At 44.0% G+C, this 17,126-nt stretch overlaps 1 protein-coding gene across 1 annotated transcript in view; it reads right to left on the bottom strand.

The window, feature by feature from the left end:
* The window catches only part of Adgrv1 (adhesion G protein-coupled receptor V1), a 504,420-nt gene that overhangs the window by 326,812 nt on the left and 160,482 nt on the right, over positions 1-17,126 (bottom strand). Inside the window, exons 67-72 of the mRNA XM_087896763.1 lie at positions 16,320-16,556; positions 14,437-14,586; positions 11,536-12,009; positions 5,069-5,212; positions 2,593-2,767; positions 329-464 (exon numbers count right to left, since the gene is read on the bottom strand). Coding sequence (XP_087752889.1) covers positions 329-464; positions 2,593-2,767; positions 5,069-5,212; positions 11,536-12,009; positions 14,437-14,586; positions 16,320-16,556 — 1,316 coding nt within the window. The remainder of the gene's footprint in view (positions 1-328; positions 465-2,592; positions 2,768-5,068; positions 5,213-11,535; positions 12,010-14,436; positions 14,587-16,319; positions 16,557-17,126) is intronic.

Below are 17,126 nucleotides of genomic sequence, written 5' to 3' on the forward strand. Positions count from 1 at the left end.
GAGTATTTTTAATGGTGTGGGGAAATATGAGTTTGCATCTCTTCCACAGAAGACAGCTCCCTTTTGAAATAGGAGGCTGCATCATTAGAGAATCTGAGAGTCCCAGCATCTACTCTGAGACTGGAGGTCAAGGTGAGCTCCCTGCAAGGCAGAGAAGGTGGGCTGCTAGGAAAAGTGCTCTCCTCCATCTCTGGCTGCAAGCCATGCATTGCTCCACACCAGAACTGCAGTTGTGTCTGCATCAGGGCAGAGCACCTCATGGTGTCTTGTCCAGGTCTGACGGAAATACTGTAACATTCCCTAGATGGTGAAGTTATCCCGGCCGTACCGAAGCTGCGCTCCACCTGCAGTGCTGCTCCTCAGGCCTGACAGATGAAGGACAAAGGCCTCTGGCCGGCCAGGGCTGGGAAACGCCCACAGCACCATTCCCTTCCTCCGCTCTCCATGCAGAAAGGACAGACTCCCTGGAAGAAGAGCGATGGAGAAAGGTCTTATCACTGCTCACTCCTGTCTTTTAAATTCTATTCTATGTGCTGGGTACTCTGCCAGCATGCATGTCTGTGTTCTGTGTGTGTGCAGTACTGCGGAGGCCAGAAGAGGACATAGGATTCCCTGGGACCTATGAGTCACAGGCAGTTTGGAGCAGCCCTGTATGTCCTCGGGAAAAGCAGCCAGCACTCTTAACTACTGAGCCACCTGGAGAGGCCACCTGAGCTTCTTAAACTTAAATTTGACACTAAAACACATTCTGAAATGACCTCTTTTTCAACATTTGATTTGGTTCCAAAAAGATAAAATGTTTAATAAATGGAGTGAGAGATAAATATATTTATAGACATTTCCTGAGGCCACATAGCCCTATTTCTCAGTCCCTGCTTCCTTCATTCTCCCCTCCCCTCTCCCCTCCCCTCAGTCCTTTCCTCTGCCCTCCCCTCTCTCCTCCTCCTTCCCCTTTTCTTTCCTTCCTTTTCCTTCTCCTCTCTCTTTCTCTCCAATTACCAAATCAAGCACTGTAAAGAGAATGGCTAGAATTGTGTTAGGCAAGTTTTCCTGTAAGTTTGCTGTTAAGATGTGGTTTAAATTCTAGACATTGTACTTTTTAAGAGCTTGACATCACAAGAATTTGGGTAAAACATCACAATATGTGTGTTTTATTTTAGATTACTTTATAAGAAAATATCATGAGTAAGACAGATTACAACTCTTAAGTATAGTCAATGGATTTAGGAATTATATTTATTATTCATTAATACTCAAATATTATAAAATCTCAAAAGAGTAATCTAACTTATTTGAAAATACATACTTATTATTTATGTATATAAAAATATAAAAATTCCTTTTTTGTTTAATGAGGTTATTATAAATTCACTAAAATATTTTAAAAATTTACATTCAAACAAAGTCACACACAACACACACATCAGAAGATTCCTACATATAGACCCTAAGTGCCTCATTATACATGGGGGACACAGCAATGCAAATGATAGAAAGGACAGGAGAGTAACAATGAGTAAGTGTGGAAGAGAGTGGCTGGAATGCAGATAGGAAAGATAATAAACTATCTTTAATTTATGAGATGAGCCAAAAATTAAAAAATAAAAGTAGGAACCATCAGTAGCTGATACTTTTGTTCTGGGGTCCTAGGTGATGGATGCAAAATGCTCTGCCCAAGGTAACTCTAGTGCCATGGTATCTCCAATGAAGTAGTAGACAAACTCACTCTACAGGGCTAATACTCTCACTGCCGTGGCAGCTGATAGAACACTGCAGTCGCTTTGGTATCGCGATCCTATTCTCATCCTTAAAGGGCTTCAGTTGTCATTCAGCTTCTCGGCTAAATGAAACCTCGGAGCACCATCATTCCAATGAGGGAATGTGGATCTCAGCTCTTTTATCAGTCTTGAGATTTATGAGTCACAGTAACATTTGCCTGGTGAGCAGGAAAACACTGTAAATGGGGGGAGGTGGAAAGTTCTGAGATGGAGATGGGGTGTTGGTCGCAGCTGCCACCAGGGGAAACCGCAGTGAGCTCTGGGCACCACAGCTGAGGTCACACCATCCAACATCCACACCTACTGCTCTCAATGGGCTACTGGCATCAGCGTAAAACTCAAGTATGTGGAGTAACGCCCGCCCATCTGTCAGAAATGCTGGAGAACACGGGATGGCTGCAAGCTGTGTCAGACAAATGGGATACTGAAAGAGACTTTTAACAAATTCCTAATGAGTTGACAGAGCCGTGTGTGCCTGGTCTTCATCAACTGGACAGGGCATCTGATTGGAAAGTTCCCCCCCTCCTCGCCAAGGAGTCAATATCACCACAGATATGCAAAGGAGCACTGCCTCATCTGGGAGCACTGCCTCATCTGGGAGCACTGCCTCATCTGGGAGCACTGCCTCATCTGGGAGCACTGCCTCATCTGGGAGCACTGCCTCATCTGGGAGCACTACCTCATCTGGGAGCACTGCCTCATCTGGGAGCACTGCATTGGGACTCTCACAGCTCCGTGTCCAGAGGAGGAACGACCCTGGACAGCCATCACTTTTACAGCATCCTGCAGCTGGGCTAGAAGAGCCAGGACTCACCCAGTGTTGGCGTCATGTTGCCGATGACAACAGGCTCAGGGATGTCTGACCCAGGGGCATAGCCTGTGGTCCAGGACACAGACAGCCTGCCGTATGTGCCCCTCCTAGAAACCGTGACTTGGCTTGTGCCGGCTGTAATGTCCAGGAGTTGAAAAGCACTGGATTCAAATCCAACCTGAAGAAAGATAGACTTAGAGGACTCAACTCCTGTCTAAATGCTCCTGGGCTCTGAAACATGGGTAAAAGAGTATCTCTGCTTTGGATAATACAATTTATTCCCACATACGATCACATATTCAGAAGAGAAGTACTTAAGGAAATCTCATTTGAAATTTCATTCTGCCCATCCTTCAGATTATACTTTCTAGCTTTCTTTTTAAATATGTAATTGTTTGAATTATAAAATATCTAAAAAATGAATGCAAAAATAATGAAATGAAATCAAAGCAAAAGATTGCAAATTACATTGCTTTAAAAGTTTGTGGTGGCTATGTGTCTCTCGTTTATTCATCCTTTGAAGAGGCTAACTCACTAGATTGCTGAGGGTCACACTGAACTCCCAACCTCCCTGCCTCAGTTTCCAGAGTGCTGAGATAACAGACGTGACCCACATGGCCAGTTCTTAGAGAACATTTTAGTGTGGCTTCTTCACTGGAGTCTTCCAGTCTCTCTACAACTGAGAGTCGCCTCTCACAGTTTTAACACTCCCTTCCTTCTTCCTCGAAGTAAGATTGCAAATTAAGGTTTCTGGTTCTTTCATTAAATTTGACATTCTTTGTGAGGCTCAAGGTACACTTGCTGTTTGTCTATTTGTCTATTTGTCCCACTGGAATAATTATGCTCCACACGAACATCAAGGAAGAATCTGTGTTGAGGGTAACTCCTCCCGGGTATATGATTTAGAGCTGAAGTTCATTCTAATCAGTGGTTTAGAAGACATCAGCCTGATTTCCAGTCTTGTATTCTCTGAATGAATAGCTCAAGTTACATCTCCTGGCCTCATTCATTACAGTGGAAATCTAGTTATTACTGAACCAACATTGTAGATGAAGACATATCTCCCCTTTTAAAGTTCTGATGGGGCACATCTGCAAGCCTGGATGTTCTGAGGACACTTCTGGAGCTCCGGAGTGTATCCACAAGCAGGGATATTCTGAGGGAACTTCTGAGCTCCATAGAGACAATTTGGAAGCCAGAGAGCAATGGAACTTTAAAATGCCTCTTTTCCGTCTGGAACCAGGGCCCTGGTTACTGTAGCCCTGGACCTGGAACACACTGTGTAGACGTAGCTGGTCACAGAGAGATCACCTGACTCTGTCTCCTAAGATTAAAGGTGTGTGCCACCATGTATGATCTGTTCTGGTTGTTTGTAATGTTCGTGGACTCCATTAGGGGCAGAACGAATTCATTCCCTGTGGAGATGTGCAGGAGGCAGCAGTTGAAGGACATCCACTAATGACCTCAGATCATCCACATCCATGCCCCATACAATCCTCTGCCCCACGCCACACCCCTGTAAGGCCAGGCTTGCCCTGTTCTATGGGCTCCTTCTGAAGCAGTGGGGCGTGGCTATGTCTCAGAGCAGCTTGGAAAAACTCATGCTGCAGCCCAATAGCACTTTTTTTTTCTTTTTTGGAAAGAACCTAAAGGGAAGGATTTTGTTTTGTTTCTGGCGAGCCTTTGAAGTGACTGGGAATCATCTTTTTCCAGAGAGACGGTAAACGACTCGCAGACTCCGGTCAGAATGCTCACCCGCACTGGCGTGCACCAGCACGGACTCTCTGTTCCAGGCAGAGCCCAGGCATTAAACGTGAACACTGTCGGCAAACGAAAGCATCCACAGTTTCATTCTGATTTTAGTTACTTAGCATTAAATGCCTCAATTATAAAGATTTACCATCAACACTTAGACATTTTGGCTTTAGGTGACTGGTCCTTTTAAAAGAACCTTATATTCTATACCAGCTGCACAAGATAAAAATCTTTCAACACTGCTGAAAAGGCACATAAATCTCCTAACTAATATTGAAAATTGGCAAATTATTTTTAAATAATGGATCCTTTGGTATTCACAGATCTGTTTTAATCTTGAGAAAGTTTAGAACTTTAAAATCCTAAAAACAAAAACAAACAAGCCCCAAAGATCCCTTTCACAGTCTTCTCCTGGTAGGTCAACCACGCTTCAGTGACTAGGCACACCCCAAACATATAGGCAGCACAAATTGAGTTTGGTAAATTTTAAAAAGGGGGGACAGGAAACTGAGTGAGCGGGGAGGTAAGGCATACAGCTTGGCGGCATTACAGGGAAGGAGAAGAGAGCAAACATGACCAAACTTCACTACACTCAACTCACAAAGACAAAGAAGAACAAAAAAAGCATGTAAAAATTAATTAATTAATTCTGAAAGACCTTAGTCTTCCTGCTCGTGCTGCCCTCTTGTGGTTGCTTGAGAGAACTACACCCAGGACCAATTACCTGGGAATTGGCAGCTTCCTCGGGAATGGGAAGGATGACAGATTTTGCTTCCTGGAGAATTGTTGGCGGTCCATAGAAAGGTTCACTCAGAAGCACCGCAGACACCAGCTGCACAGTGAAATTAGAGCCCAGGGCTAGGAAGACCTGTAAACAAAGGGTTAAGCAATCTTCAGAGTGAAATAGAGGCACGTGGCCTGGGTCACAGCACACAGCCTAAGTTCCTTGAGCAGAAGGCAGTTTCGTGGGTGCAGGCCTGGAGGTGTTTAAAAAGAAGCCACCAGATTTCAGAGGGTGGTGTGCAGCTGTGGTGGTATACACAAACTTACAACATGTGCGAAGAATGGGACAGAAAGCACAGAGTGGGGTGAAGGCAGCAAGCCCAGGGAGACCCACTTCCTCCCTCTCCATTAAGCAGTAACTAATGATTCTAGTGATAGCCTCCCGGAATGGACGGTGACACGGACACCCTTGTTATTTCACAAGCACTGGTGCTAGAAGATGCGTGTCAAAGTTTAGCATCTAGCAAACTGGGCCGGCCTGGGCTCACAAGCTGCTCTCAGACTAGAACTGTCTGGAACCTGTGGTGTATCTTCTCATCGAAACACGGCTATAACGACGGCTCACCCCAACTCAGTGCCAAACCGGGAATATTCCTAAAAACATTGCTTCTCGCCTGTGGAGCATCGCCTTTTTCCACAGTGAACTTCAGTATAATCCTGCTCTTAGACTCACAAAACAGTATTTCTCATGTGCAACATGAGAAAGTATAGATTTCATTCTCTCAAGGTGACATTCTCTAAACGAAACTTTTGGGTCAATGCTAACAAGCAAACCACAATACTGTAAGTCCCAACAATGACATTCACCTCTCCCAGAGGTCCTGTTCCCATGGACATCAACCAATGGCTGGGCAGCTATGGGGCTTTATTCCAATTTCATGATGAATAAAGGATCAGGTGGTATTGTGAAGTACCAAGTCATTTATGTGACCCTTCCTGCCTAGGCCCGTTCACTACACACAAGCCCTGGGGCAACTGACATTAAAGTTGAACATGAATCATGTTCGGGTCATATATGTTACAATATATCTATATGTACTTATACATACATATAGATACACACAGTGTACATATAGATACACACAGATATATATATATATATATATATATATATATATCACATTTGATAAATGTTGCGTACAAATAAAAACCACTCAAGAGCAGGCTATAGAGATGGCTCAGAGGTTAAGAGCACTGGCTTCCTGTCTAAAGGACCCTGGTTCAATTCCCAGCACCCACATGGCAGCTCACAACTATCTATAAGTTCAGTTCCAGGGGATCTGATGCCCTCTTCTGGCTTTTGGGCATCAGGAACCCAGACAGATCTACAGGTAAAGCACTCATAAACATAATAAGTAAGTAAGTAAATAAATACATAAGTTTTTCAAGCAAACAATTAAAGATCCTACCCTATCTGTGCATCTGACTATGCATACCACATGTTTGTAATTAACTGTTACTGGATGTCTTAGATAAGGTTTGTACCCCTCTGATAAATACCCTGACTAAAGGCAACTCGGAGAAGACAGGCTTATTTCAGTTCCCATCACCCAGGTCACATCCGTCAGTGAGGGAAGTCAGTGCAGGACTCTAGGCAGGGACCTAGAGGCAGGGACTGAAGCAGAGGCCGTGGAGGACCACTGCTTACTGGCTTGCTCCTTGTGGCTTGCTCAACCTGATTTCTTATACAGCAGTCGAGGGATGGAACTGCCCACACTGAGTTGGGCTTTCTATTTGAATCATTAATCAAGAAAATGCCAAACAGCATTTATGATTCCTATAGGCTAGTTATTTTTATTATGCAATCAATTATTTTCCCAAGTCCAATCACAGTTTACCCTCCTCCCTCCTCTCTACTAATCCTTTCCTCAACCTCTCCACTTCTTCTCCCCTATCCATTCTTTCTCCTTTTTCTTCAGAGAAGTACATGCCTCCCACGTATGTCAGCCACAGATTACCAAGTTGCAGTAAGTCTAGGTACCCCCTCTCCTATTAAGCATGGACAAGGCAACCTAGTAGGAGGAAAGGTTCCCAAAGCAGTTAACAGACTCAGAGACAGCCCCTGCTCCTCCTGTTAGGAGTCCCACAAGAAGACCAGGCTACACTATAACATATGTGCAGAGGGTGTGGGTCAGTCTCATGCAGACTCCCTGGTTGTTGGTTCAAACTCTGTGGGCCCCCTATGAGCCTAGGTTACTTGATTCTGTGACTTTGTGATGTCCTTGACCTCTCTGGCTCCTAAAATCTTTCCTCCACCTCTTTGCATGATTCCCCGAGCTCCACCTAGTGTTTGGCTGTGGGTCTCTGCATCTGCCTCCATCAGCTGCTGGATAAAGCCTCTCTGATGACAGTTGGACTAGGCACCAACTTATGAGCATAGCAGAATACCATTAAAAATCATTTCACTGGCTTCTTTTTTAGCAATTATGTTTTATTTTAGCCTCTCATCCTGGAATTCAGCAAGTGTCTCAAGCTGGACCAGCCATTGGTTGGCCGTTCCCATAATTACTGTGCCAGCATATCTTGTAGGCAGAGCTAATTGTAGGTCAAAGGTTATGTACTTGGGTTGAGGGACATTCCAGTCCCTCCTCCGGAAGTCTTGTCTGGTTACAGGAGATGGTAGTTCAAGTTCCATAGCCCCTAGTGCCAGGAGCCTACAGCTAATCTTATGGAGGGACATTTCTCAACTGAAAGTCCCTCTTCTCAACTGACTCCATCTTGTGTCAGTTGAAAAAGAAAGAAAGGAAGCGAGGGAGGGAGGGAGAAGTGATGGAGGGAGGGAGGGAGAAGTGATGGAGGGAGGGAGGGAGAGAGGGAGAGAGGAAGGAAGGAAGGAAGGAAGGAAGGAAGGAAGGAAGGAAGGAAGGAAGGAAGGAAGGAAGGAAGAAAGGAAAACCAGGCTAGTAGGACTTCTTTTGCACAGACAGAAAGCACATAACAGTAGGGCTAAACCCCACTCCTCTGTGTCATTACTGAGCATCTTACAATAACTGGTGTAGTCTTAGTGCTTAGTAGTTGGTCCAAGTAGAAAGGTGTAACTGCTTCTGTGTTCTGACTTGGAGCACCAGACTAATTCCTTCAGTGTGACAGTGAGTCTCAGTGCTAGTCTGTGCTCATGAAGGATCACAATTGTAGTAACATCCTACAATCCAATCCTGGTGTTAGACCAATATTAAGGATGCTTTTAGCTTTCAGAATCTGATAGAATCTTCCCTTGTTCATAGACGCTCTTAAAGATCAGAAGCCATTACACAAACAGTTAAACATTTGAGCATATTTGTCCAAAGCCCTCGCTTTCGCCCAGCAATGCAGAGCAGAGAGAAGTTCGTGAAAACTCTTCTAACTAAAACCTCCAATTTTAAAGAAAAATATATTATATGCATTGTGCGTGATATGGAGGAAAACCACTGGGAAAGTCCTCTTTGGGGTTCCCATGCAAGTAAAGCTTTACCCCAAGCCCTTACCTGGAGGATCGACCCCTGAGAGCTGCCAGTATTGCATGGCACAGCTCCACCCCCTGGAGTGTCAACAGTCTATCTCTGGTCATAACTCAGGAGAGCTTCCCCTTCCCCTTCCAGTAACCAACTGTCAGGAGCTTCTTAGCTACTTGTGACCTTTAGAAGCCCTTCCCCTGTCTACATGGGATTTTGACTGGCTCACTCTTGTGCAGGATATGGGTATATGATCACAGTCACGGTGAGTTTGTGTGGGCAATGGCTCTGTTATAGCAAGAAAACAGTTTTATAGCAATTCTCCACTACCTCTGGCTCTACACTCACCCCAAACATCTTCCTCAATGATCTATGAGCCCTGCAGGGAAAGAATCCCATAGAGATGTGCTATTTAACACCTTCCTGAGACTGAAGCACTCCCTCCTGCAGGGAAGCTCCTTAAGAAGGAAGGTAAACAACAAAATAGCTCTAGGAAGTCATAAAAACTGACCAGTTTCATTAGGCCCCTTCTTCCCAAGAGCAGACGAACCAAGCTGCTGAGAAAACTGAGACTAGATCAGCTGTCCGGAAGAAGCTGTCAGCTGAGCTTTCTGCAAGAGGTTTAGACCAACAGAGTCACTTAGAAAGGATGCTCTCCAACCTGCTGAGCTGCCTAGAAGGCCTTGCAGTGTGCGCTGGGTTCCCAGCTTTTGTGAACTGGTCACCCATGCTAGGGTGGGCTTTTGTGACAAGCTGTCTTTCAGTCATTTCTGCTCCTGAAAGTACCCCTCGCCCGTCAATTTAATGCCCGTCTCATTTCCCACATTTTCATTATGTCTGTTAGTGCTGATACGTTTAGGCACAGGATATAGATTTAGAACTTGACAAACCAGAGTCATATTTGAATCAGTTTCCCACAGATCTGCAAAAATGCAGGAAGGACCGTGAAACCCATGCCTTACCAAAAGTCTCAGTGTCCCCATTCATTAAGCACCAACAAAAGACCTAGAAAAGGTTAAAAGGTCGCACGGTATGGTGGTTTGAAAGAAATGGTTCCCACAGGCCCATAGGCAGGGGAACTGCTAAGAGGTGTAGCTTTGCAGGAGTAGGTGTGTGAGGGTGGGCTTTGAGGTCTCAGATGCTCTGCAGCCAGGCTTAGACGTCTCACTTGCTCTTCTTGATGCCTGCTGATCTGCATGGAGAACTCCCAGTCTCCTCTCCAGCAGTGGGTCTGCCTGCACGCCGCCATGCATCCTGCCATCATGACAATGGACTACACTTCTAGAATTGTCAGCTAGCCTCAATTCATGTTTCTCTTTCTAAGGGTTGCCATGGTAACGGTGTCTCTTCACAGCAATAGAAACCCTAACTAACTACGACACATGCTAAGTAACAGGCATGCTGTTTGTCATGTAAAGGAGCCTAACTGTCATGGGTCATATGTTTGTATGAAACGTGGATGACATGAATGGAAAACTACTACACTTCCCCATGAGTGTCTCATGGGTTTCTTTCTCCCACCTTTCAGATCCTTGGAGCTTTGATCAGATGTGCATAATTAAAGTGTAGCACTATCCTCAATAAAGGCTTCCTATTTACAGCAGTTGTAGGTAGAGCCATGGCATATTGACAATGGAAGACACACCATGCTCTCTATGCTTCTTCAGTTCTTTGCAGTCTCCTGAATGTTGGACATGTCTGTCCACCTTCTGACCACTTCTGCAGAAAAGAATCTTTAAACAAGCAGCAAGTGTGGCCTCTCTGCTCAGGTCCTTCCTTCGCTGACGGAGCCGACCAGCATGACTGACACCATTACTCCAGTGCTCAGGACGTCCCCTAACTGCTCTGGGTGTCCTCACAGGCTTCAGAATTCACTCTTCCCCTTTCTGCACTGAGATACAATACACTCCCCATGACCTTGAGATTCCCTTCTAGTTTCACGAAGCAAGCTTCAGATTTTTCTCAAGGCTCTAATCTAGGTATTTTCTGAGCAGATTTCTTAACCATAAACTACAAACACCATTATGTGGCAGGTGAATGAGTTAAACTAGCATTTCCCATCTAACGGAGAATAACATGCACACTGTCCTTGCGATGATTTATAAAGATGCTCAACCACTTTCTATGCTTTTAAACAGAGAAGACTGCCAGGATCTTCTAGCAGACTTCAATCAGGGCATGTTGTGTGTTTGTGTGTGTATGTGTGTGTGTGTGTGTACACATATGTGGCATGTGTATCTGTGTGAAGGCATCTTATTTTTTTTTAACTATTACTTTATTTGGAGCCATGGCCTTTCTGTATGTCCCTGGCTCGTCTGGGACTCACTATGTAGATCTCACTGGCCTCAAACTAGCTGAGAACTACCTGCCTCTGAACCCAAGGACTCTGTTGTTTCTTTACTTACAAGGGGATGGAAAACACATGCACATCACTGCTCCTATGTGAAGGCTGATTCTCCTCTTCCACCATGTGTGTCACTGGGATTAAACTCAGGTCATCTTAATGACAATGCCTTATTCCCTGAGCCTTGTTACCCACCCCAGTCCGTGCACCCTGTTACAAAATGCCCGCAGAGAAGTCTGTCAGAATCCCTCCTCATTACCACCTAGACAGTCACGGTCAGTTTCACTGCTACAAATCTGTTTACAGAAGCAATGCTATCAGGCTGTGTCTTTGTAGTTTTCCAAACCCTGGGGAGCATGCTTCAGTTCCCAGTACACCAACCATTGTACTTCGTATGTACTAAACAAACGCCTTCCCAAATCTGGATGAAAATCTAGCTACTGATCCTGAGTGAAAAGCTGGTTGTCCATTCAGACTCTGCAATGCATTATGCAATAATTACTATGCATTTTCTAAGGCAGTTTATGGCTACTTTAAAATATTGAATAAGCCTTTCAAATGATCGGGGGTACATTGGGCTGTCCCAATGGAGTATTGCTAGAATTTTCAGGAATTTGAAATAGTGCTACACACCTGATTCTTCAAGGGCACCAAGTCTACTTTGTATGGGGTGCCATCTTTGATCACCAGCCGTCTCTCTTCATTGTCAGTAGCAACAGGGTCTTCTTCATTATCAGATAGTATTTGAAATCTAACGGCCACATCACCAAACATCCCGGCAAGGCGGGTAATATTAACCTGGATGGACCTGCTGAGGTTCTGCCCAACCAGTACTGACTGACGATCTGAATACAAGGCAAACACGCCATGTGGGTCATCATTTGCAGACACGGAGAACCACGTGGTGCACTTCTCCAGGTCCAATTCCGCACCGCCCTCTGCGGAAACCAGCTGCACGGCATATTCTTCCTGTATCTCGGGGATATCGTCTGGCAGCAAAAGGACATCAAAGCTGGCTTCAGTCGCTCCATCAGCAATGGGGAAAAACCCACTGGTAGAAAGAAAGTCTCCAGTGACATCGAACTCGCTGCTCAGCTCCCAGCGCACCTGGGATGGGAAGAGGACAATCCGAGGTCAGAGGTTACGCAACTCGCAACAGGAAACCTCCCAGTTACATTTCTTCTGTGTCATGCAAAAAAGACACGCAAATTATGTGTTGTTCCATTTAGACAAACTGGGAACTATATACTAATTCGGAAAGTGCATTAGGTCCTTTCAAATAGAATCTAAAGGATGGTGTTTGATGATCTTATTGTTAAGATTATTATAAAATCTTCTAAAAAAAGAGCACGATTTGAAAAGTTAAAGAGAATCAAGTAAACTCTAAGTGCCAGTTCCACAAAGACATCATTTTGTGAACAATTCACAGTATTTCAAAGCCAAAAAATCAGTATATGATATATCCTAAATCACCCCTGGACACACATCTGGAGACCTGTATACCATACTGGAGAGATTCTTCTACATCCATGTTTATCACTGCCTCATTTACTATAAGGAACTGGAATCAACCAAGCTGACCATTAACAGATGAATGGAAAATGAAATATGTGTGTAAAAATGAATATATGTGTATGTGTATATATATATATATATTATTAAGCTTTAGAGAAAATGAAGTTAAAATTTTGCACAAGAATTGGTGAATGTGTAATATCAAGAGAACATTGATATACACAAGCTCAGGAAAAAAACACATGTTTTCTCTCATATGTAAATCTAGCCAATAATGCATGCATATATGTAAACAAATATACACGTGGCCATAGTATAACATGAAGGAAAAACAAGAAATGCTAATTATTGGGGGTGAGGAAGGACTGAGTACAGGCCGTGGTTGCTAATTATGAAAGAAGGCAAAAAGTGAATTGTTCTTTCGGTTCTAATTCTGTCATGGGCTTTTGTTTGCTTTGGTGATGGGTAAGTACACAAAATATAGTTGATACTGAAACTATGATATCGAGTGTAAAGCTCCACGGCTTCCATTCTGAACACCCACTTTAACTGTAGTTATGCAGACTTTGGGTCAGATTAGTTTTGGCGTGGGATGTTTTTATTTGATTGCAAGTTTAACAACAAAGTTTCTAAAAGCTTTCAAAGTAAGTATATAGCTCGTTATTGTTGTTGATTTTAAATAAATATCTTTAAAATAATAATAATTAATCATTACTTCACCAGTGCTGTGACCAGATCACAGCTTTTAAATGAAAACTAATGAACAAACATAGCTCATCTTCACCGCAGAGCAGAGATGCTGTGTTTAGGGGAATTTCACAAACTGCGAAACATGGCATTAGAACAAACAGATCTCCTGATCTGTTAAAGCCACGCCATCAGAGCTCCCACAGACACGCCATCAGAGATCCCACAGACACGCCGTCAGAGCTCCACAGACACGCCATCGGAGCTCCCACAGACACGCCATCGGAGCTCCCACAGACACGCCATCGGAGCTCCCACAGACACGCCATTGGAGCTCCCACAGACATGCCGTCGGAGCTCCACAGACACGCCGTCAGAGCTCCACAGCCACGCCGTCAGAGCACACACAGACACGCCATCAGAGCACACACAGACACGTCATCAGAGCTCCCACAGACACGCCATCGGAGCTCCCACAGACACGCCATCAGAGCTCCCACAGTCATGCCATCGGAGCTCCCACAGACACGCCATCGGAGCTCCCACAGACACACCATCGGAGCTCCACAGACACGCCATCAGAGCCCACACAGACACACCATCAGAGCCCACACAGACACACCATCAGAGCTCCACAGACACGCCATCAGAGCTCCCACAGACACGCCATCAGAGGTCCCACAGCCATCAGAGCTCCCAGGCACACAGATGCAGGCTTCACCAACAAACATGGAATGCAGTTCTTTAGAAAATGTTTGCTTACATAGAAATGTTCTCCGAGAAATAAAGCCTTGACAAAGATGACAAGCAATTTACAAAAATCACTGTGGGACTTAAGAAAGGGGGCTTCTTGTTAGAGTAAGTGAGAAAATACAAAACACCTCAGCCCTGCATGATAATGAAGCTGATGGCTCTGCTCACTGTACCAAATTTAATTTACTGAGCACATTCGGGGCTGGTTCTCGCTGCAGACTGCAAAGGCACTTAAACCTCTTAGTTCCTCTGAAAACCCTAGTAATTTAAAGTCAGCAAAATCTTTTTTTTTTTTTAAGATTTATTTATTATGTATACAACATTCCTTCCATGTGTGCCTGCAGGCCAGAAGAGGGCACCAGTTCTCATACAGATGGCTGTGAGCCACCACGTGGTTGCTGAGAATTGAACTCAGGACCTCTGGAAGAGCAGCCAGTGCTCTTAACCTCTGAGCCATCTTTCCAGCCCCCAAGTCAGCAAAACCTTTAATTAACTAGATCATAAAGTTTCTCTGTTCCCCTAACCACATATATGAGGCAAGCTGAAACTCACTCAGGAAAATCAAATAAAAAGCAATACCATGATCTCTCCAGAGACACCTTTGGCTCTTGTGACAAGGAAGGAAATGGGTGTGGGTCCATCTGATGACTGTGGCTCGGAATACATTTTCTTAGATAGAGACTCAGGAGCAAAATGAATGACTCCATTCGGATCGCCAAACTTTTGTACCTACCAAACATTAACAGGACATCAATAGAGTATAGGATAATCATGACAGAATCTAGCAGATTAACCCTGGGATAATCAGAAGGAATTCTACATGTACTACTTGAATGTAACCTACCAATCCATTTGGTAGTGAGGAAAAAAATCTTCCTCACTATACTAACTGTTGTCTAGATCAAATCCGTTCCCGTTCCTACTCTCCAAAGAAAAAAGCAATGAGAAAGGGTAACTCAAGAAAGTCCAGAGGGGAACTGTTTCAGGCCGGCGTCTTAGCCACCGTATGCTTCCTGCATTTAGCCAGGTGGTTTTGTTCAGACGCCTCCTAGGACATAGAGCAGACAAATGGCCCTGTGGCAGCCCTTGTTACTTTCGATGCTGAGGATCAAGCCCAGGCACTGTGCATGCTCAGCAAGCGTTTTACCACTGAGTAACACTCCCCAGCCCCCATGCTGTTTCATTTTATGCACCAAATGGGCAAGGATATGATATTAACTTGTCTAAAACACCGTTCTAGATATTGCTGGGAAAGTCTTGTAGATACAATTAACTTTCAAATCACTTGTTTCTAAATAAAACATATTACCCTCAATAATGTGGGTAGATCTCATCCAATCAACTGAAAGACTGAATGATAAAGAGGGAAGATTGGAACCTAGAGGCCATGGTTGAGTTTCCTGTCCCTGTCCCATGGAATAAATACCACGACCATTGCATCTCTTCCATGTTTCCTGCCTACTGACCCAAATCATACATTCCTCCTCCCTTTCCTCTTTCCCTCCTTCCCTTCTTCTCTCTCTCCCCTGTCTACTCCCTCTCTATCTCACCACACATGGTATACATGCACATGTGTGCCCATGTGTATGTGTGTGCATGTATGTGTGTGCATGTATGTGTGTATACATATGAGCACGTGCGTATGTGCATGTATGTGTGTGCTTCCCTTTGGTTCTCTTTCTCAGGAAACCACTAACAGATTCAGACACCAATCAGGGTTTTCAGAAACAAAATCTATCATTTCTCTTCATTGTTTTTCGAATCCAGCCAATTATCACCCCCAGAGCTCCCCCCGCTGGACTGTATAACTCATACGGAAGATGCCGGAGTCAGGCCAGAGCCAACACCACATCACTGTGCCAAGAGAGCAGGAACCTTTAGTCCGACTCATTAAACATTAAGAATTTTTCTACAAGTTTGATGACAAGATACTCTATTTACCACAACACAATAAATAACGCATCTCTAGATATGTCAAATATTCTCCCACACCAAATTTTCTCTAAAATTATAAAATAAGCAATTTAGCATTCTGTTAAAATCTTAACAAAAATTATCAATAATGAAGCTATTATGCAATTAACTAATATAAAAATGAGAATGTTTGACTCATGAGAATTACTAAAACTTTATGTTATTGTTTATTTTTAGACAGGGTCTCTTGTATACCAGGCTGGCTCCAAACTCACTATGTATCTAACCCAGAATTTCCGATCCTCCTGCCTCTCGCTCCTCAATGCTGGGAATCTATTATAGGTGTAATTCACCACCGCTGGGGTTTGGAAAGCTAGGCTCAAAGCCTGGGTTTCACGCATGCACACAGCATACCAGCTGAGCCACGTCCCAGCCCTTCCCAGTGTTCTCACATTTCTGTTCAGCATTGGCGTGTCTCAGGCCGTAGGAACAGCTTTCTGGTAAGACCATTAGATCCAAATGTTTGCAGCAAAGACACTCAGACTTACGGTTATCGCGACAGCTTTTGCTCTGGGATCTAACTTAGCACCTTTCAAAGGCGTAAGCTGCACTATGAACGTTTCTTCAGCCTCAGTCTCCTCGTGAGGACAAACGGTGACAACGATGGTTCTCACACCGCCGTCTCCCTCCCTGAAGGAGACGGTACCGCTCACAGGATCCTCAATGTCTCCATTCTGTGGCGGTAGGGCTTCCTGAGAATTGGGCCCCACTATCTCCCAGCTCACCTGCAAGGCACGATCAGTTGTAAGCAGAGGTTATGTACCATGTGTGTTATTAGAAAAACACACAAAGATGAAACTATTCTAGGACACACTGGGCTAATTTCTGACTTTCCTGACGTGAAAATAATATTTTCAAATAAAAAACTTGAAAATAGTATCTAGTAATTTGTAATAATTACGGGCAAACAAAATTATATTTTAAATATTTACATTGTAAACATACGACATTGGTAAAGTTTAAGAGTCCCACATTGTCCAGCATGCGCTTGGATTCTGCCAATCAGAGCATGGTAGCATAGACACCAAAATTGAAATTTCTGCCCTGTGCAGTTTTTTCTGAAGATACTTAAATTCTCACTATAAAAATGAGTACAAGTGTTTACATATATGATAAGAAACTATTATTAGGATTATAAAAAAAACATGCTTTAGATTGTTATCATTCTAAATTGTATCGTTTTCATATCCTCTGGAGAAAAAGGACCAGGACCATGTAGTTCCTTTTGCTTATCACGTTCCGCGCTGCAGCACTGGCCACTCCCTCCACTGGAAACCACATCCCTTCTTTCTTGC

Source organism: Myodes glareolus, chromosome 15 (genome assembly GCF_982192425.1).
Source record: "Myodes glareolus chromosome 15, mMyoGla1.1, whole genome shotgun sequence".
In the NCBI taxonomy this organism is placed as follows: Eukaryota; Metazoa; Chordata; class Mammalia; order Rodentia; family Cricetidae; genus Myodes; species Myodes glareolus.